General features: G+C 41.5%; 1 protein-coding gene across 1 annotated transcript in view; it reads left to right on the top strand.

The window, feature by feature from the left end:
- The window catches only part of Ryr3 (ryanodine receptor 3), a 547,606-nt gene that overhangs the window by 308,087 nt on the left and 218,477 nt on the right, over positions 1-21,042 (top strand). Inside the window, exons 20-27 of the mRNA XM_005381167.2 lie at positions 6,182-6,398; positions 12,311-12,415; positions 13,756-13,859; positions 15,048-15,131; positions 16,799-16,958; positions 18,303-18,450; positions 19,493-19,698; positions 20,255-20,429. Of these exons, the coding sequence (XP_005381224.1) occupies positions 6,182-6,398; positions 12,311-12,415; positions 13,756-13,859; positions 15,048-15,131; positions 16,799-16,958; positions 18,303-18,450; positions 19,493-19,698; positions 20,255-20,429 (1,199 nt within the window). The remainder of the gene's footprint in view (positions 1-6,181; positions 6,399-12,310; positions 12,416-13,755; positions 13,860-15,047; positions 15,132-16,798; positions 16,959-18,302; positions 18,451-19,492; positions 19,699-20,254; positions 20,430-21,042) is intronic.

Here is a 21,042-nt window from a genome sequence, read left to right as displayed (position 1 = left end):
TGTCCGTAACTTAGACTCTTCTCCGGTTTTAGTGATACAGACTAAGTCGCAATAAATTCAGGTCAGCAAAAACTTGCTAATTCTTTCTCCTCTTAACCACAATTTGTATTTTTTTTCTTCTTTGGAATGCTACTTCAGCTCTCTCAGTAAGGGAAGGAGATAAAAAATAATGAGACATCTGGTAAGACTAAAGTGACCCCATGTTTCCTCGTAAACTGTGAATAACAATAGTGTAGACTAACGAGAGGAAAGCTAGTCACTATTTTGAGCACAGAAATCCCTGTCTTCATTTTTATGGTATTTTTAAATTTATGGGCCAGGCTTTCAAATTTGGGTATTTGCAATAGTTATTCTCATTTCCTCTGCAAATTAGCAAGCAAAGACTCACAAATCCCAAAAGAACACGGAAGATGCTCGCAGAGTTTTTCCAGTGTAACTTGCCCTATGTTTTCAAAATTAGTCATGTATATAAAAATGTCCTCTACATCCCACAATTTCTCTGATCCTAGGAGATAATTACTGAAGTAATTGCTTGTTTCTGGGGTGAAGGAATCTGAGGACACCATTGCTTTCTGTAAATACCTTAGGAAGAAAAATACTCACACCCCTAAAATGGAACCTCTGAATTGTAGACCCAAGAAAATGACATAGTGCCTTAGTAGAAGAGATTAAATTGATTAATGAAGTGTTAAAATCCATGAATGTAGGGGAGAAATCTGAAAATAAAGAACATTAGTTCTATGCCAGGTGTGGTAGTGCACTCCTGAAATCCCAGTCCTCAGAAGACTGAGGCAAAAGGACTGAGAGATAGACACTAGCCTGGACCACATAGTGAGACAATATCTCAAAGAAAAAGCACCAACTAATTCTAAACTCAACTCTTAAATCCTGTGTTTTATTTTGAATTTAACATTTGGAGGAAGTTGAAAGCTTCTGTAGAACCCAAGCAGCAGGAAAGAAAACACACAGAGGAGAGAAATTTACATTCCAATTGTACAGTCTCATTTGTGAAGGGGGCAAAAGGTTTATAGAATAAACAGTAAGTACTAATACAAGATTTACTGGGAAGAATAGACGGGTTCATATAGCTACTTTTTGTCCTTCTGAGACTGAAGGAAGCACCTATCCCATTTCCTGTAAGAGCCTAACTGGGGCATGGTTTGGCCAACAGCTGTAATACCCGCTCCCCTTCATTTCCCTTCCCTCCCCTCCAGTCCCCAGAGGATAGACTGGGACAACTTGCCACTGTATCCTCCCACCACCCTTCAGGTTACTTCACAGCCAATCTCTATGCCACTCTGACAGGAGTTGCAACCTGGCTGCCCTCCGTGGTGCACCTTGCCTCTTCCTTCCACTCTCCCTCTCCAAGCTCCTACCAGTCCTCTGAAGAAGTGGTAGGGAAATGCCCACCCTAACATGAGTTGAACCCGGGCCCATTATTAACATACCCAACGTCTCCGAACCCTGATAAGCTGTGATTAACACAGCTAGCCCTTGTGAAGACTCCCTGTTTTGGCACCAGTATTTATCACAGAGATGTGACAGATGTCAGTCAAACAGCCTGATATCGGGGCTGGGGATTTAGCTCAGCGGCAAAAGCGCCTGCCTTGGCAAGTGCAAGGTCGTGAGTTTGGTTCCCAGTACCGGAGAAAAACCAAAAAAAAAAAAACAAAAAAAAAACAGCCTGATATCTTGCTAATCTGTGGCCAAGATGGCTATGGCTAAACCAGATGCCCCGTACCCACTCTGGGAAGTATCTACCCTCACCATACACAGTGGGCTTGAACTTGAACTAAGCAGTAGAATTGATTTTGGACTAATCCGTAGGCTCAAATGAGAAGGCTTGAATTTGGGCCAACTCAGACTAAATCAGCAGGCTTGCATTTGGATCAAACACAGACCTGCAGCTGCTATACAAGCGGCATTCCTCTCACTAGCAGTTGGTCTAAGAAGGGGTCTCCTGCGCACTGACGCTCTTTTCCAGTGCTGCAGCACTGGCCCTACTCAGATAAAGCCTCGTTCCAATGGTCTTGTAAATCTGCTCATAGTTTATTTCTTGGGTTGTGTGGGCCTGGAAGGTCCTGTAAATCTATTTAGAATTCCTATCCTGAATGGTGTGCACAGAGGGGTTGCTTGAAAAGGAGTAATATACCCTTGCGCTATTGGCTCTAACGAGCTCCAGAGACCAGCAGCCAATGAAGATCAGCAGCAGAGACTGGCCCGCAGGGCTGTGGCAGCCGGCACCTGCCAGTGTCAACCACTGGTGTTGACTGTGGCTTCAGGACCCAGAGCTGTAACACCAAGAGCTGAGCGCCATTGCCACTCAGGGCCCGGGGTGGCTAGCAGAGCTGCACTTTGCTGGCTGATGATCTGTATCTGAATGTAGCAAAAGAACCCTCGACTCATTGGTAAATTGATGCCCTGGACTACTGGCTCCCATGAGTCCTTGGGTGGGTTCTGTAGCTTTTATTGCCCATTAGGAACAAAAACAATCTTGTCAATAATTTAAAAGTTCCGTCCATTTGATAATAAGATCCAGACTTTATATCCCGTTAGAGTCTGAGCCTTTGCCCAATCCAGCCCTGCAGTGTGAGGTTACCATCTCCTCCCATTGATGCCAGCTAACTGGCTTCTGTGCCACAGCCCTCAGGAGCAGAGCCAGGGGAGATGTGACAGGCTATAGGCACATCCTGTGGCACTGGGCCAGTGGTCGCCGACCTTTGGGTTCTGGCTGTCACAATTGCTGTGGCTTTTCCTTCTGGGGCCCTTTTGAGGCTTTCTTAGCCTCAGACTGGAGCTCCTACCGTAGACCTTATAGTGCAGCCTTACCTAAGAGCTGGAGCTTAGGTAAGCTGCCAGCTGCTTCCTCTTGCGGACCCCACACCTCCTTCCATGCCTGCCCCCTCTCACCAGTCACTTGTCTTTCTGAGCCTCTAGATGGCTGACATCAGTCTCCTTCATGAAGCTGGTCCCTAATGTCACCCTGGAGTTCTCTGTCATGAAGCCTTTTCTTTCCCCTTCTGCTCTGCTGCCAGGTAAATGTGTCCCCCACCAACCTCCAGGGGACATCTGGGTGTGTTCTGAGTATCTGCCTGTGGCCTTCGTCAGCTGACTTCTGGTGAAAGCCAACACCTATCTTTTTTTCTAGATTGGATCTAGCAAGGGAATCCTTTCTCTCTCATTCTAGAGGAAGTTGTGGGCTGAGGCTAGAGAACTTCTTTGTCAGGTTGTTTTGTTTTGTTATGTCCTCTGTCGGTGACCTAGCTCCTCTGTTTATGATATGAACATATTGGGAATCCTCTGAATTATGGATATGTGGGTCTCCCTTTGGACCCTACCAAAACTCAGAGCCCACTGTGATGCCATACTCCAATAATTAAAAAGTGATTTTCAGGCATTTATTTCCTTCTTTTGATTATTCCCTTCAAACTTTTGTTTTATTCCTCAGTCTAGGTGGTCCCGAGGTAGTCATGAAGGGGAACCGCAGTACTGGTAGCTGTTTGTCAGATCCCCTCCAGCGGACTCTGGCCAGGTTGCTGCTTCAGTGAGGAAAGGAGCCACAGATGGAGGGGGAGCTGGGGGCAGCTCCAGGTCAGGCCCACCTGCTGGGTGCAAGAGCCGTTACCTGGCAGGACTTCCACAGCAGTCCAAAATCTTGTCTCCTACCCAGTGAAGCGCAGTGTAATGATGTTCAAAGATGAACGCTTCTGTAAGCAGTAAACACTGATTTCTGTCTACATTAATTTTTCATTTTACAGTTTTTATGGCCATTAGAGGAGAGAAGATTTATAGCCGTTATCAGTCCATTTTTAACAAGTAAATATAAAAAGAGACAGCATTCTTCTCTTTAAATGGTATATGAAACTCCACTCCATTTTAAAATGTTAGAGAAATTTTGAAGCTAAACAGAACTGGTAAGAGAGCTCATGAATAATGAAGTCCATCTGAGGTCCTCTTATGAGACCATTTATATGCTCTTGGAATCCGTATGCTAGTGGGTAACAGAACACGCTTACTGTATAAGCTCCCAGGCATTCAGCTTCTCACAGGAAGGATGCTTAATGAGAAGAAAAAGGCAGAAAACTTCCCACACTAATTCTTTGCTTGAAAAGGTCCAATTTTATCCTATGCCAGCAACACAATCTGTTATGGTGCAATTGAATTGGGAAGTGCTCAACAAATAATTCCCAGGCTTAGTCATTATTTCCTGAAGCTTTACTGAGTTAGTAACACTGCAGGCTAATGACTCAATTTCATTTTAATGTCACTTGTTCAAATTCTTAATACACATACATCATGCCCTATTATATAACACTTAATGTAGGTGAAATCACAAGGGGCACTTGTGGTTCTAATTCTATATCATTGTTGTTCAGTGCTTTTTTAAAATGAGAAAGTGGGAAGTGTCAGGTGATTTCTATAATTAATTTTAAAGTATCATTTTATTCAGTGATGTCTGGGATAAAGTATTTATTCCTATTAGGAAGGGGAAAAAAAAAACTTTCACTTGGAGCAATTTTTACTTTCCAGTTTTGTAATTAGGATGTTTCCCACATCTTAATTATGCAGCCAGCAGTAAGGCTCCCACAAGTCTGCCTTTCCAGAATGTTCCCATTAAAGGAAATTAGGTCCATTGAAAAGTCTTCTGCTGTGAGAGCTTTGCTAAATAATAACTTCCTCCACATGTATCATTTTCATCCGCATCTACACCCCATCCATTAGCATCTCCTCACAAGCCTAATTCTAAATAAAACTGAGACGTGACTGCAGGGCTCGCTTTGGTCTATCCCACACGCATCTCCCTGTGACTACGTCAAGGGCTTCCTCATTGGTCCCCGCACCTATCAACATAGGACTGCTGGGAGAATCCTGTATTTCCTCACCTTAAAAGCATGAGCAGATTCCCACCTGGAATAAAAACATAAGTCTTTGCCAGGGTTCATAGACAGCCCTGTCCCACTCACCTTATCTCCTGAGGTCTAACACTAACCTAAACTATGTATGTGGAAATGAAATTCCTTAGCATATTTTCTAGGCTGAACTAAAATACTGAAATATTTCTGTGTCTTGGTAATTAGTGCCTGCCCATCAGTACTGTGAGCCATGAGAGCTCTTTCCCTTTTCTTGGGAAGTCCCAATGATACAGTCCCCCTGTATCTCTATACAGGGGTGGGCCAGGGTGTCAGGCCTGAATTTCAGCAGAGGGTGCTGCCTCTGAGCCAGCCACTAGCATCGTAGCAAGCAAACTCTTGCCCGTTTACCCCTTCAGCTGCTACTTCAGAGTCACCCTCCTATGGCTGTTTTGTGGAACTGGAGGCCCTACAATGTATCTTTATTAAATATCAAATGCCATGTATACCATTTGTGGTTAATACTTGATATTTTGCCTGAATATTAAAGATAAGAATTTCCTGTTTTCTCTAGATAGTTGCATCATGTTCTCTTTAATTGATGTATGTGTGATTTTCTTTAGTAAGGAGACATGGTGTTCTCATGGTGTAAATTCAATATGATCTTTTCAGAGAATAATGTCCTCATCATTCTTTTCAATATTATAGTCATATCCATAGTAATTATATACTAGAATAAGATAAACTGGTTTTTAAAACCTAGTGATCTTTTTTATTTTAAAGAGAAAAGAACAAAAACAATAATAAAAACAAAAATAAAAATGAAACAACACAAAAACAATAAAAACAATGCAGAATTTCAAAACAAGATGATAGGAAGTCAGCAATGCTTGTTCTATTAGGTATTGTTATCTTCAAAGTAGTTGTTCAGATTACCAGATATAGGCAGGCAAGATTGAGTAAACAATTGAACATTAACTGTTTCTTTCAATAAACCAATAGAAAGTAGTAGTACAATTATCTTATCTGTCTTGTGTATATAGATATATTTTCCCTTCCTTCTTTCTTTCTTTCAAAAAAACCTAGTGATCTTATGTACAAATAAAAAATTTAAAACATAGCCAATATGTGTCAGCAGAAGATCCTACCATAACACACAGTTATCTCCCCACTGCTGCCAGCACTTTAAAATATTCGTGATATGAATTGCTTTCCAACAAAATAATTTTGTGATTAAAGGGACAGTGGGAACTGATTTTCAACTTTCATTTATTAAGACTGGGATTTTTTTTTTTTTTTACCTCTCTATTCCTGCTTTCTTCAAATAACAGAGTACGTTTCCTCATGGGTGGACGCCATGGAGAATTTAAGTTCCTGCCTCCCTCTGGCTATGCGCCTTGCTATGAAGCCCTACTTCCAAAAGAGAAGATGAGATTGGAGCCTGTCAAAGAATATAAACGTGATGCTGATGGTGTCAGAGATCTGTTGGGTACCACACAATTCCTGTCCCAAGCCTCGTTCATCCCATGCCCCATTGACACCAGTCAGGTAGGTTCAGATTGCCAGTAAGAGGCAACCCTTGTGGATGAAGTATGAAAGTTAAAACCTTCTTTTTCCTCTGTTGTCTTTGAGCCATGCTTACTATACATTCTATAGATTTGTGAATGTGAACAACTGTTCTCCATGTTGTTCCATATGCAGAGATTGAGTTTGTTAAGAACTTCTCAATGAATATACAGAGCACCTGCTACATGCAATGTGCTGTAGTCTATGAAAGGTAGGCAGAGATTTTCTATCATTCTCTGAAAATTCACAACCAAGTTGAAGATACAAAGAGGCAAATGTATTCTGCTTGAAAGGCCAAATGTAATAAATGCAGAATGAACAGTATGCAAAAGTCAGTGCTAAAAATGTCCTTTAGGCCAGAGTATTTCTAGGAGTCTGTGTGGAACAGATGGAATTCAGTCAAGGCCTTTGCTAAGCCTAAATGTGAAGCGGCATCTACGGGCATTGTAACAGTGATGAGAAAAATAAGGGCCTGGGAGTAGACACAGCAGGGTTAGATGGCAATGAGGATCCTCTCGTTGCAGAACAGTTGGAGGAGGAGGAGGAGCGTACAAGAGGGAAACTGAAAAATAAAAGTGAAGGAAATAGGATAGTGTAGAAGATGTGCGTGTGCTTATAAGTGGACATTTTCTTTCTCCTTCCAGGGTCTGTATTTTGAGAAAGACACATTCACATACTTATGACAAGGGACATGCAGTAGCATTCAGCATTTCCTACACATCAGTGCTATTTAAATCACTGTTCTAAGGTGTTACAGAAAATGAATGCAATGGGGCCTCGCCTCTAAGTCACTTGGGGTCAATGATTTATAGGAATAATAGCTCCATTAGCCCGTAGAGTGTCTCTAGTATGCATCTCCCATATATTCTTTTTTATTAGTACATGGTAGCAGTACACAATAACAGTTTATTACTTCATCTTAGGAAGTAGGTATATGCACTTAGCACCTCTTGATTCCTTTTATTCCCCATCTTCTCCCCTCCCAACTCCCTCCTTCAGTCTCTAGATCCTCTTTCCCCATGTTCACTATTATTGATATTCTTAGCTCATGTTTATGACATAAAATGTTTTCACTTACCATAGGTATTTGGTATGTGTACATGGTGCATTTTAAATCTTTTCCCTTTTCCCTCCCCCTTCTCCCCTCTCTTCAACCCTGTTACATTCACCGATATGTATGTATTCATGTGGTTAGTGATTGTGAATCCCCATGGGATAGAAACTGCAGCATTCTCTGCCTGGTTCAGAGCCTCCTGCAGCTCCTTGAACTTGGAGAGGATGTCAGTAGGAAGCTGGGAGATGTTCATGGCCTAGAGTTCATGGTCCTAGGATTTGGAGTCATGTTCCTATGCATTCTGGATGCTGCAAAGGAAAAACTTGTCTTTTATATTCTGTAACTGGGAGAATTAAACTTAGACAAACTAATTAGCAGGAGAAAAAATAGATTTTGATCACCTAGTACAGAGTTTACAAAGCTATGGGACTTAAGGAGGAGGTTAGTATTTGAAGCTCATGTACCATCTGACAAAGGAAAAGGAGGAAGATAAAAGCACTTCTGGGAAAGCAGCTCACCTTGAGAAAAGATACATGGGCCTTTAGGAGGAAAGATGGGAGATATGGTGGTTTGTGACAGTGACTGTTTGGGTGTGGTGCTGACATTTCTTGGTGTCCGTCCATTTCATAGGAACAGTAGAATTCTTTTGGGAGGCTCTTCTTTTAAGCAGATAATGGGAATTCCTAAGTGTTCTTTCCTGTGTCACTTGTTTGCCACATGTCTGTGCCTCGGAGTCATCCTCAAGCCACTGTGGCACATTGGAAGACAGGTAGCTCCCTATGGACCCAGGGCTGCTGTGCCCACATGGGGAAACAGGAACATGCTGGGTTCCCGTGGGCTGCCTCTGCCTGCTAGGTCATGAGAAACATGTGAGATACTCAGAGGAGGCTTCCTGGAGGAAGCTGGCCCAAAAGGAGCTCCAAAGAATGAGAGAAAGTTCTGATGAGGGAGAGAGGAGGGCCTGATCCCAGAACAAAAGCAATTCTCTGAACACACAGGGTTAAAGGTTTGGCAACCAAGCAACAGAGACACACCCACCAGCCAGAGTAACTTTGACATCTAGGCTCGGAGTGGAATTCATACTGGCCCTGTAACTGTGGAAGGGTTGCGGGCAGTCAACTCATAGAGAAGTTCTTGTGAGAGCAGAACAATTTATTCCCTTCAGTGAGACCTTGTAATTTTTTAGAATCTACCATTCTTTGAAAGTACTATCAAAGGAGAAGTTAAATATAAAGTACAGAGTCAAGCCTCCCTGAGGTACATTAACTCTTTCTTTGCAGGTTAAGAACTGTTAACTAGAGCACTTAATGCCTGCCCTAGCTAGAGTTCTGCCTGCCTGTGGCCCCAGCTCCTTGCTGGGCACTAAGAGAAGAGTCCAACTCCCTGCACCTTTTCCTGGGGACTGGAGACTCCCAGGAAGCAATGAGCCAGCCAGTGTGGTTTTGCACCAGTGGTTGCCCTTGAGGTCCCTGAATTTATGGTTACAGGTTATTTGTGGTGGCCTCTTTCCATACCAGTCAGCTGCTTTGTCCCTTTCACGGAAGTGTGCGGTTCCTCTGACCTGTAATTGACCCTCAGGATGTCCTCAACTAGAGAGCATTTAGTTGAAACAAGTAACCTTAGTAAGAAAACATTTAACAGTTGTAACTTGTTTGCTAATAATTTTCCCCATTATGGTCCTTATACAAATATCATGCCACTTCTAACTTTGACTTTCCATAATTAGATTAAATTGAATTTTTAAAAAATGGTTTTAATTAAAAGGCAAGTAGTTATTATAACATGTAAACATTTTATCTCCGATCTTCTTAGACCTCACTGACTTGATACATTTTTCTCTGCAAAACAATGTTTTCTCCATCAAATTAGGGTTAGTTTAATAGCAGAACTTTAACAATGAGAGAGCAGTTGTATTGTGATAGAGGTGAGATTTTAAGGGCCAAGTGGGTGATGCACAGGTGAGAAAGGAAAAGCATGCAGGGTCTCCCTAAAGTGACAGCTGGTGCCTGGCTTATCTGATAGCTGCCAAGCAAGTGTAGGTCCAGGGCTCACCATCCTCCAAGAGTCAAAAGAAATGAGAAATCTCAATTTTTATATGAAATGTCCCACTTGTTAGGGACTGTCAGCCAGTAAACATGGAAATAATAGCAATAACAGCAAATTAAAGAAAATAGAGAAGAATGTGGGCCAAATAGACCAGATAGAGGGTGTAGTTTGTTGGCTTTCTGAAGAGATTAGAATAAAGTTCTAGGAAAACACAGAGGAACTCTCCCTAGAGCTCATCAGGGAAGCTTCACAAAGGCAGTGACCCTGGAGCTAAATTTAGAAGAACAAATGATTGAGGGACCTCAGGAGAAACCCAGAATAGCAAAAGCAATCCCGGGTAACAACAGCAAACCAGGCGGCATCACAGTCCCAGATCTGAAGTTATATTACAAAGCTACAGTGATAAAAACAGTGTGGTACTAGTACAAAAACAGATGTGTAGATCAATAAAACCAAAAGGAGTGTGTAGAAACAACCCCATCTATCTGATCTTTGACAAAGGGGCCAAAGACATACACTGGAGGAAAGATAGCCTCTTTAACAAATGGTGCTAGGAAAACTGGCCATCCAAATGCAGAGGATTAAATCTAGACCCATATCTCTCACCAGGTACTAAACTAAAATCAAAATGGATCAAAGATATAAATATTATTATTATTTTTTTTTTTTTTGGTTTTTCTCCAGTACCGGGAACCGAACTCACGACCTTGTGCTTGCCAGGCAGGCACTTTTGCAGCTGAGCTAAATCCCCAGCCCCCCAAAGATATAAATATTAAAACAGAAACACTCTGCTGGAAGATAAAATAGGTAACACTATTGAAGACATAGACATAGGTAACAGAAGTGAAGTTCTGAACAGAACTTCACTGGCAAAAGAATACCAAGACTCAATAAATGGGATCACATCAAATTAAAAATATTTTGCACAGCTGAGGAAATAACTAGCAGAGTAAAGAGACAACCTACAGAATGGGAAAAAGAATTTTGCTGGCTATCCCTCAGAGGACTACTAATCCAGAATACATAAAGAATTCAAAAAAAATTAACCCCCCCCAAAATAAAATACCCGATCAAAAATGGGCAACTAAAATGAGTGGATACTTCTCAGAAGAAGTGCAAATGACCAATAAGTTGTTCATCATGGGTCATTAGAACAACACTGAGATTGGATTTTATGCCAGAAAGAATTATTATCATCAAAAAACCAAATAATAACAAATGCTAGCAAGGCTCTGGGGGAAAGGAACCCTTCTACATTGTTTGTGGGAGTGTAAATTAACACAGCCACTGTGGGAATCAGTATGGAGATTTCTCAAAAATTAAAATGAGAAAATCCATTTGACCCAGATCTTCCCCTTCTAGGTACCTTCCAAAAAAAGTTAAAGACATTATATTATAGTAATACATTTTTACCCATGTTTATAGCAGCATAATTTATGATAGCTAAATATTGGAAACAGCTCATATATTCATCAGCAGATGAATAAAGAAATGTGTGGTATTTAAATGCACTGAAATATTACTCTGTCATAAAGAAGGATAAACCTGAATCATTTGTAGGAAAATGGATGCATCTGGGGGCCATAATATTAAGTGCAATAAATCAGAAACAGAAGCCTTAATATTACAGAAATTTCTCTGATATGAGAAGCCTAAAATACAAATAAAGAGCAAAATGAAAGATAATATGAAGTAGAAAGATAAATCTTTTTTTAAGAAGAAGGAAGGTGGAGGGAGAAGAGGGAAAGAGGATGAGAAAAGAATCAAGATGTGATATGTACGTGTACCAGCTTCCCACAAGCAATGTAATCATGATGGGATGCAAACATGTCCTAATATGTGTAAATGTGTGCAGAGTACCAGTAAGCATCAAAGTTCATGTCTGAGGGGAAGAACTGTGGAAGAGTGTGGTCTTTGGGGAAAGTTTCAAGAAGTTTGGAAAGCATGAATTAATGGAGACCTCAATGAAAAAATGGCGTTATATACCTAGTAAACACATCTTTTCTTAGGAGTACTGTGGAGCACTTAGGGGAAACACACTGGAGCAGTGTATCGGTGTGATTTTTTATTGATTTCCTGTGTTTGTTGTATTGCACTTGTCTCTCTGGTCTTAGGAGAATAGATTGGTGTGGAGTTGGGAAGAGCAATTATAAGAATTTTGCAGGGGTCCAGGGAGAAAATAATGTGATATAGTGGAAGAGATCTTAAGAAAAACTCAGGAAATAAGCATCATAGATTTCATGACAGATTGAGAGAGGAGGTAATGCCAAAGAGGGAGGAAGAAACTAGGATGAACCCCAGGCTTAAGAAAATAGTGGGACCATTTAGCAAAAAGAGAAAATAAAAATAAGAGAAAAAATATTTTGAGGGACATTGATGATTCCATATTTGGGTACATATTGAGGTCACTTTGTTGAAAATATAGGTCTGAACTTGGAGGAGACTATGGGTAGAGATGCACTGACTTAGGAGTGACCACCTATGGGTGGAGGTGGGTAAGGTCTTTCCAGGAGAGAAGACAGAGTGAGAACACAAGGTACGGGAAGTATTCATGTGTGAATCACATGCAACACCGATGTCCACAAGGAAGACCTGGAAGGGGTGGTGAGAGAGGCCACAAGGAGCAGAGAGGCGTAGTGCTGGTAGCATATGGCAAGGTGCAGCCCCGCCTTGGTGATGTGCCAGAGAATTCCAGGGGAACATCTGGCCCCTACAGATTTTATAATGGAGTTCATAAAATAAAACAGATTCTTCTAGTTCTAACTTTTCACATGCTACTTTTTTTTTCTTTGAGGTTGTTTTGCCACCTCACCTAGAGAAGATCCGAGATAGATTGGCTGAGAACATCCATGAGCTTTGGGGAATGAATAAAATAGAGCTTGGCTGGACTTTTGGCAAGGTATGTGGTTCAGTGGTCAGCCCAAGGTGGGGACTTGATTGTCTTGTCCCCTGGAAGGGTGCTTCAGACACTTGAACAAGTGTGGGAACATCATGAACCCTCTTCCTACCACCTGCCTACCTTTTCCTCTGGTCAGCAACGGCCTGTTATTTGTCTGCAGTCAGGAACCCATGGCTTTCAGAGGTATTACTAAGATTAATGGACACTCAGAGTAGGTCAGGGAATTTCTTTCACTAGAAAGTATTTTTAAATGGAATGTAAATTGACTTTGTTCTGTGGTAAGTATAAGGTCATGTCTGAAGGCAGAAGGACAGGTGAGTTCTGAATCTTCCTGTGACCCTGATACTCTCAAATGATACATACCCTACTTAGTTACTGAAAAAGTCCCTGCACTCTAACACTTATGTATGAATATAGCTACCATAAAAGATTCTCTTTCTGTATGACCACCCCTCTGCTCTGTGCCTGCGTAATAGCACAAAGCGCTCCTTTACAGAACTCAGCGCAACTGGAATTTTACATGTATTCATTCTGCTTTCATCCCTATTAATGAGCCTGATATTGTCTGTGCTCACCACTGAATGTCCAGTGCAGTGCCTGTGATGGAGTGCATTCACTCGAATGAATGAATAAATGAATGAATGAATGAGTGAATGAGTTGATGTTTGGATCCGCACTGTTCAGTACAATAATCACCAGCTACAGATGGCTGGCTACTTAGCCTTGAAAAGTTGCTAGTCTGGATTGATATTTGCTGTGACTATAAAACACACCCTGGACTTTAAACACTTAGTAGGGAAGCATAATATAGAATATCTCCTAACTTTTCTTATATTGATTACTAAGATAATAATAATTTTCATATATATGGTTAAATAAAATACACTGTTAGTATTAGTATCACCTATTTCTTTTTTTGCTTTTCTAATGTGGCTAGCTAGAAAATTTGAAGTTGCAAATGTTGTTCACATCTGTGGCCAATTTTACATTTCTGCTGGACATTGGTCAGGCTTCTGTAGTCCTTTATGTATTGGACAATGCTACCCATTGCAATGACTTAAGTAGAAGCACGGCTACCATGTATAAAGCTGCTTTTCAGGGAAAGTATGTCCTGAGTGCAGACCTCTGTCTAGAAATAAATCTGCAGAGCAGAAGCCATTGAGGACTTGGGGACCGTGCATCACTTACGGTGCATCTGTTCACCTATCAGCAAGTCGCTGCCTTTGTCTTACCTGATATGTGTTGCCCGGGCCATGTTTCAAAGTGTGTTCATTTCTGTTTTCCGGTGCAATGCCAGCTGTCAAAACTTAATCTACATTCTTTCTCATATTGTCACTTAGATACGAGATGACAATAAAAGACAACACCCCTGCCTTGTGGAGTTTTCAAAGCTCCCTGAAACTGAGAAGAATTATAACCTGCAAATGTCAACTGAAACCTTAAAGTGAGTGTTTAATTGAATTGAAGTTGGACTAAACAGTGAGTGGATGATTTAATGCATTATAACTAAACTGCAAAGATATGTCGCTCTTCCCTAAAAACCTGACACATGCTAATAAATTAGAGGGAATGGTGATTATTCATGTCACAAGAGGATCTAGCAAACTGAATAACCAATCTACCATTATTATTTAGCATACATATTTCTGTAGAACCCATTTGCTATTTTCTAGGAACAGGGAAATAGTGTGGGAGGCAGAAAAAAGAAGAGAAACAGAATCAAAAGACCAAATGCCTCTTGAAATTCACATTAAATCAAGAAACAGAAAAGATAAGCCATTTCTCAAAGCCAGTGGGAAAGACGGTCTGATTCACTAAAATTCCATTTTAAAACAACTTATAGCTCCCTGTGACCACAACCATGTAAGATTCAGACTTTACTGTCCCAAGTTGGTATCTTTCACTTTGAATTCCTTTTGTGTTTGTTAGCTGTCCTCTCTTTGTAGTTCCCTGTTCTCTGACAGTGCAGCGCATTCTAGCATTTGTTGATATAACAGTGTGTGCAAGGTGCTGTCTCATAGGCTCACCTCGGGGATATCTTCAATTACACCGGTGTTTCTTGAGGGTCAAGGTTTGCGTCTCATGGTGCTAAGCCCACCTTATGGAACTAGATGGACAATACATAACACACATTTGCTGACCTGTGGATTTGGAATTAGGATCCTGTCTGCTCTATAAAATTAGAATCCAGATAAACTTCAAAGTGAATTTATAAACCGGAAAATGTTCCCAAGAGGCACAATTAAGAAGCTGCTCTTTTGTGTTCTTGTGCTTACTATCATCTAATCACAAGTTGGCAACTTATGGCCCATGGGACAGTCAGACCAGCTACCTGTTTCTATAAGTAAATTTTATTGTAACAAAGCCAAGCTCTTCGGTTGATGGGTATATTTTCTGTAGCCACAGATTATATGGCATTTTGCTCTATAATGACAGAGTTGAGTAGTTTTGACAAAGACGTAAGGTTTACAAGGTTCAAAATGTGTACTGTCTGGTCCTTCACAGAAAACAGTTGTCAACCCCTGGTGTGAGTGAGTGGCTGCTACCCATGTTTATCAGCTCAGCTGCAGGGTAGGGCTCTAGTCCTTTATCTGACAGTTGACACTAGTCTTCTTCCTCTGTTATGTCACAGAACTCTCCTGGCCCTGGGCTGCCACATCGCTCACGTTAACCCAGCTGCTGAGGAGGACCTCAAGAAGGTCAAACTGCCCAAAAAGTAGGTGGCTTTGTAATAGCTCAAAGCTCCATGCTTCAGCCTGAATATCTGAGAGGGTGGGAGGCCCATGTTCAAAGCCAAGTGATGACCTAGGCACATGCTGGCGCTAAGGAGGCCTCCCACTTACATACACAGCAATGAGGCCCCCAGACAGAGCCTGCTGAGAGGAAAATATTTCAAGATTTCCCTCACTTCTTTTTCCTTCTAGTGTCTAGACCTAACCCTACCATCGTTAGTTTTGATCTACAGGGTGTGGCAACCTCAGATGGGTGTGCTGCACTTGGTTGTATTTGGTTTGCAGTTGGCAAAGGAGCATGAAAATGATTCATAGACACAACAACAACTCACTACTCTGGCATTGGACTGACATTATACATCCTTTGTGGAAACAAAGATGTCTCTGCCAAGATTTCATTTGGCCCCCTACATCTCTTGTCCCTCCCACCCACTACAGTCAGGCAGAATCACACGTTCTCCCACATTCTGACAGTTGCCCACTAGTGCCTCCGGCAGCTCCCTCCTCCTTCACTTGCTCCCATGTGTGCCACCCTTAAGTGTGCGTGCACGTGCACGCACACACACACACTTGCATACTGAGTCACAGTTACTCTGGAACCAAGGCAGTGTTAGCTTTAATCAAATGCTTATCTCCTCTATCTTTCCATCTAAGCTCCCATTTGCCAAGCTCCTCTCTTATATACAACTCCTGATGCAAATGAAAGCATATTTGAGAGGTGGTTAGTGCATGCTGACTCCACCCAGAACAGCATTCTGAGAAAGCAGATGCAAAATAATATCTTATTTCATGCTTCTCAGACTGCTAAATAGAATGATCCCTGGAATATCACATTTAGTTTCTGGCCAACATTTGGGCAGCGGTTGTCCTGAGGCTATGGGCATTTTTGGACTCAAATTCACACGTGGCTACAACCAACTGCACTCCAGAGTCACTTCACAGTGTGCCCCTGCCTTCTCCACTCATATCTACCTGGACTCACACTAAGCTCCTTCACATATTAACATTATCTGTCAGGTTACAGACATCTGAGACTGTGGCTCCAGAACTGGACAGTTAACTAGTACTGTGGTCACTTCGGGCTCACAAATTTTGTGTTGTAGTGATTTTTTTGTTTTAACTTCAAAAGTAAAACTTCAGCTTTGTAAGGCTAAATGACTGTTCTTTGCTGACTTATTTTTTAAAAAAATGACTCAACATCTGGTCTTTTGTGATCTGGTTTAAACATTTCACATTTTTGAAGAAGGATGAAGGTACTTCCAAAAATGTCATAAAACGGTGAATGTGCCCATCATTCATAGGACATATACATAGTTTTCTTAGAAATCAAGATGGATTTGCAAGGATCATCTATTTTCTCCAATAGTCTCCTTGAAAATCTGTGTCACTGGGCCAGGAAATGTAACTCATGGTAAAGCATTTTCCCAGCATATGTGAAATCTGTGCTATATGTTGGCTAGAGCAATGGTAGATTAGGAGCTTCTTCTATGGACTTGAAATAGAGTTCAGCTATCAACGACCAGAGAGGGGAATTTCTAACTGTAGCTTCAGTTACCTAGAGGACTAACCATTTGATCTTGATCTAAAATCGGGAATAGGAAAATGGCACAGATCTGTTAAAAGGCATATATCCCTTTGCATATACTTGTAGCTACATGATGACCAATGGCTATAAGCCAGCGCCTTTGGATTTGTCTGATGTGAAGCTGTTACCTTCTCAAGAAATCTTAGTGGATAAGCTGGCAGAAAATGCACACAATGTTTGGGCAAAAGACAGAATAAAACAAGGATGGACCTATGGCATTCAACAGGTGAGAGGCACTGGGTCAGATGTGCTGGAAAAGTTAGGAGATGTATCATCCATCAAAATGCCATTCGCTTTGGAGGGTATTGTTTTGGAAGATAAAAGTTGCCCTTGCACTCCATCCCTTGTTCTGCAGTGTTTTTATTATTTATAGAATCATGGGCTGAGTGGAATTTGTAATGGTCACATTGACAGTGACTCTGGGCATAATTCCAATTTTGTAGAAATGGATGTTTACCTTTGCCTTTGTTAAGGATTCACTCACAATTTATGCCACTCTGTGTATGCATCCACCAGCTGCGTCAGAATTCATTCTCCAGCATAGCACATTATAGAGAGTTGAGCTTTCATGTCTCTCTCCAAGGTCAATAGAAGGTTCACACAAATTAATGTTATATATCAGCAGTTTTTGAGGATGGGCCCACACACCTACCATGAGAGTGAAAAGAAGAGAAAATTGTCCTAGGAAGGGAAATCATACTTCCTAGAAGTCCATGGCCCCTTACTTCAGTCTATGGAGCTAGGGATTCCTGGGCATAGCTCTTGCTTCTACAGAAAGCAACCTAATGGCCAAGCAAAGACAAGAAATCAGGAAGAGATTGGAACCAGGGTGCAGCCCCAAGCCTCTGACTTACATCCTTCCCTAAAATACTTCCCTCATCTTCGTTATCACCATTGGTAGGGGTACTATCAGCAAAGTCTCAGGGATGGCTTTGTGGACCTGAGTTAATTCATGTCTGAACCTCCAAACACGCATGTGTTTGGAAGCCAGGAAGAGTGCAGCCATGGAAGCCATGGAAGGTGATTCAAACAGTATGTCATATATAGGGCCTCAGGTGATTTTCTCTGCAGTTGTGCCTTCCTTAAAGGAACTGAGAAGAAGTCTACTTCAGATGTATGTCTTTTACAGTGAAACACACCTCTTCTGGCTCTGGCACCTTTTCTGATGTTTCTCTATGAAGACTTCATAAAAGGCTGTTGTATGGAGGAGGCTCTCATAGTTTGAATGGCGGCATGAGTTTCCATAAAGGAATAGTTATGCAAATCCCACTGCCTTGCCTTGGGAAGGGAGGCTTCTAACCAGTTTCATGACACTTCTTTTTGTTTGCAGCCTGGCTTTGTTAATATGTGTTCTTTTAATGCCAGCTTTGGGCATTAGTAAAAGTTTTTCCCATTTATACTCACCTTGTTCTGAAGAGGAACAGCAAATAGGTGACATTACTAAATATCAACACACTTAGGGAAGAGCTAACAGACTAGCAAGAGGCAGCCAGGAACATGCGGGTGGGATGAGCTACTTGTAAAGTTGAAATGTGTTTTCTTGGCACCTTTCTCCTCGGGCTTTACATAGGATTTGAAGAACAAAAGAAATCCCCGTCTGGTGCCATATGCATTGCTGGATGAGCGTACCAAGAAGTCAAACAGGGATAGCCTGCGCGAAGCCATCCGGACGTTTATCGGTTATGGGTATAACATTGAGCCATCAGACCAAGAACTTGGTAATGAGCCAAGGGGGTTCACTCACTGTAGCCCCAGTTTACTAAACAGAGTAACCATTCTGGTGAAGTGCTAATTCAACATTCTGGTGAAATGCTAACTTTAAATAGGTCTAACGTGTGTGTAGAGATGATACGTTTTAAAAATATGTGCTTTCAAGGAGGAGGGAGCCACATTTTCTATAAAGCACTGTCCCATTTGCACGTGTTTCTGTGGTGATGACTTTGTGACAACCCCACAGGAAACTCATTATCTTCTAGAGAAGCTAAGATTTTTCAGGATAACCAGTTACAAAGCCAAGTCACTTTTACTTCTTTTATGCTCCTTGCATTTAAATACCAGCTTCCTTTTGGATCAGGTAATCACAGCTCCAAGTTAAATTCTAACATTGATTAAAATCTCCAGCTTATTAACCGATTTTCCATAATGTTGACTACCAGTGCCCATTGGATATCAACTTAAATATTTAGTAATACTTTGCCTGAGTACTTTTGCAAAGATCTTTGAAAATTAAGAGCTGCAACTGAGTACTATTTAAATGGACATGGGCAATGATGAGCAATATGCTGAATTTTATAATTAAAATCATACACTATAGTTTGTGGAATTTGAAAAAATATCACCAGATTATAACTGATAAATATGTCACTGTTGTCCCTTACCTCAAGAAGTGTAGTTCATGGGAAGGCTCTGGAGTAAGACTTAGGTTCAGAGCCTTTAACCTCAATTTATGGGCTCTGTGACTTTAAATAAGCTATTTAACCATTCTGAGCCTTTTCCATCCCAATCCCATGAGATTGTTGTGACATAAGGTCCCTGAAGGATCTACTACTAAGTTATTGCTCATTAAATGGAAGCTTGTGTAGTTGTTGTGATACGATGATGATTAATATGGTATAAACAGAATGCTACAGTGGATGGTGGGAGATGTGTAGGTGTGTTTGTTTTATCATCAAGTTCTTTTAGAAAATGCTACCTAATTATTAAAAGTCTATATTCTTTCTTTCCTTCCCCACATTCAACTCACCTTCCTTCTCACAACAGCTGATCCAGCTATAGAGAAAGTCAGTATAGACAAGATTCGATTTTTCCGGGTAGAGCGGTCTTATGCAGTGAGATCTGGAAAGTGGTATTTTGAGTTTGAAGCAGTGACCGGAGGAGACATGCGTGTTGGCTGGGCCAGGCCAGGCTGCCGGCCGGACATTGAGCTGGGTGCTGATGACCAAGCCTTTGTGTTCGAAGGCAGCAGGGTGAGTATATAGTGGCCACTCATCCTCAACCCAAGTGTACCCTCTGCAAACATTTCCCAGAGGGTGGAAGCCTGGATCTCAAACTTCAAAGTGAGTGGCCACCACCACTGGCCAATAGACACTAAGTGAACAGTTGAAAGATTATTTATTTGCTCTGATAGAGGAAAGGGCTATAGACCCCAATCATTTCTGTAAACACCTCTGTGTCTATTCCTTCCCAGACCCACTGATTCCATTCCAGAAGCAACTCATTGATCTCTGTGCAGCCAGTATTTGGAGAAACTTACCAATTTGTCTTAGAGAGAATCTGGTTGATTATGATAGCTGACTGAGAATCAGGAGGCTCAGGCCATCCTGCAAAGTCTGTGTCTCTCAGTTTTATTCACCTGTAAAGCAGACCTCTTCCCTATAAGTTATCCATGGGAAAGAGGTGAGTCCTTGTAGGAAGCATGTACCACTGACAGTTGATACTGTGTCATGTTCATTTGTCCACCTTTGGGGCTTTCAGGGCTTTTAGGGCCTCTGGTTCTCTTATCCCTGGCATCTTGTTTTGTAGGGCCAGCGCTGGCATCAAGGAAGTGGCTATTTTGGGAGAACCTGGCAGCCAGGAGATGTGGTTGGATGTATGATTAACCTGGATGATGCCTCAATGATCTTCACACTGAATGGGGAGCTACTGATCACCAACAAAGGCTCTGAACTTGCCTTCGCTGACTATGAGATTGAGAATGGTAAATCTGCTATCCTGCCTGCATTCCCACTCCGTGGGTTTGGTGAAAGCTGAGTGCACCCTTATACCTCCGAATTCAGGCTACACTGTCCTTTGCAAATTTGGAACTCAAATACCCAAGACCTGCCCTTATCCTAACATTATCGATGAATCAAGACAAATAATAGTAATAGCAGATGTGCACAGCATAAAAATAAATTCTTGGCTTCCAGAATTAACCAAGAAGCTCTCCTCTCATTCCCTGTCCTGCACCGCATCATTTTCAGGTTTCCCAGGTTTCCTAGTATTATGAAGGAAATGAAAATTGTATAAGGACTAATGTCCTTGACAGCAGAGAAAATCAGTAAATTAAAGAATTATCCTTCTATTCCTGTTTAAACTGTCAGTCTGCAGTGTGTGTGTACTTGAACTTGATGCTTTGATGAGAAAGCCTAAAGTATAAAATTAGACTTAGCTGTTCCCTTGGATGAAATAAAATTTATTTTGAAATTCAAACAATGCTGTGGAACCAAACGGCCATGCAAAGACTGCAATCAGAGCAGTGCTTCCAGCTGCATGAAAAAGCAGCTAGAGCTTATTATTTCTGTCTACATAGTACACAAGATTGTTGGCAA

The sequence above is a fragment of the Chinchilla lanigera genome, unplaced genomic scaffold (genome assembly GCF_000276665.1).
Source record: "Chinchilla lanigera isolate Chin_1 unplaced genomic scaffold, ChiLan1.0 scaffold00015, whole genome shotgun sequence".
NCBI classification, from domain to species: Eukaryota; Metazoa; Chordata; class Mammalia; order Rodentia; family Chinchillidae; genus Chinchilla; species Chinchilla lanigera.
Note: the sequence above shows the minus strand (reverse complement) of the source record. Positions and strands in the feature narration are given on the sequence as shown.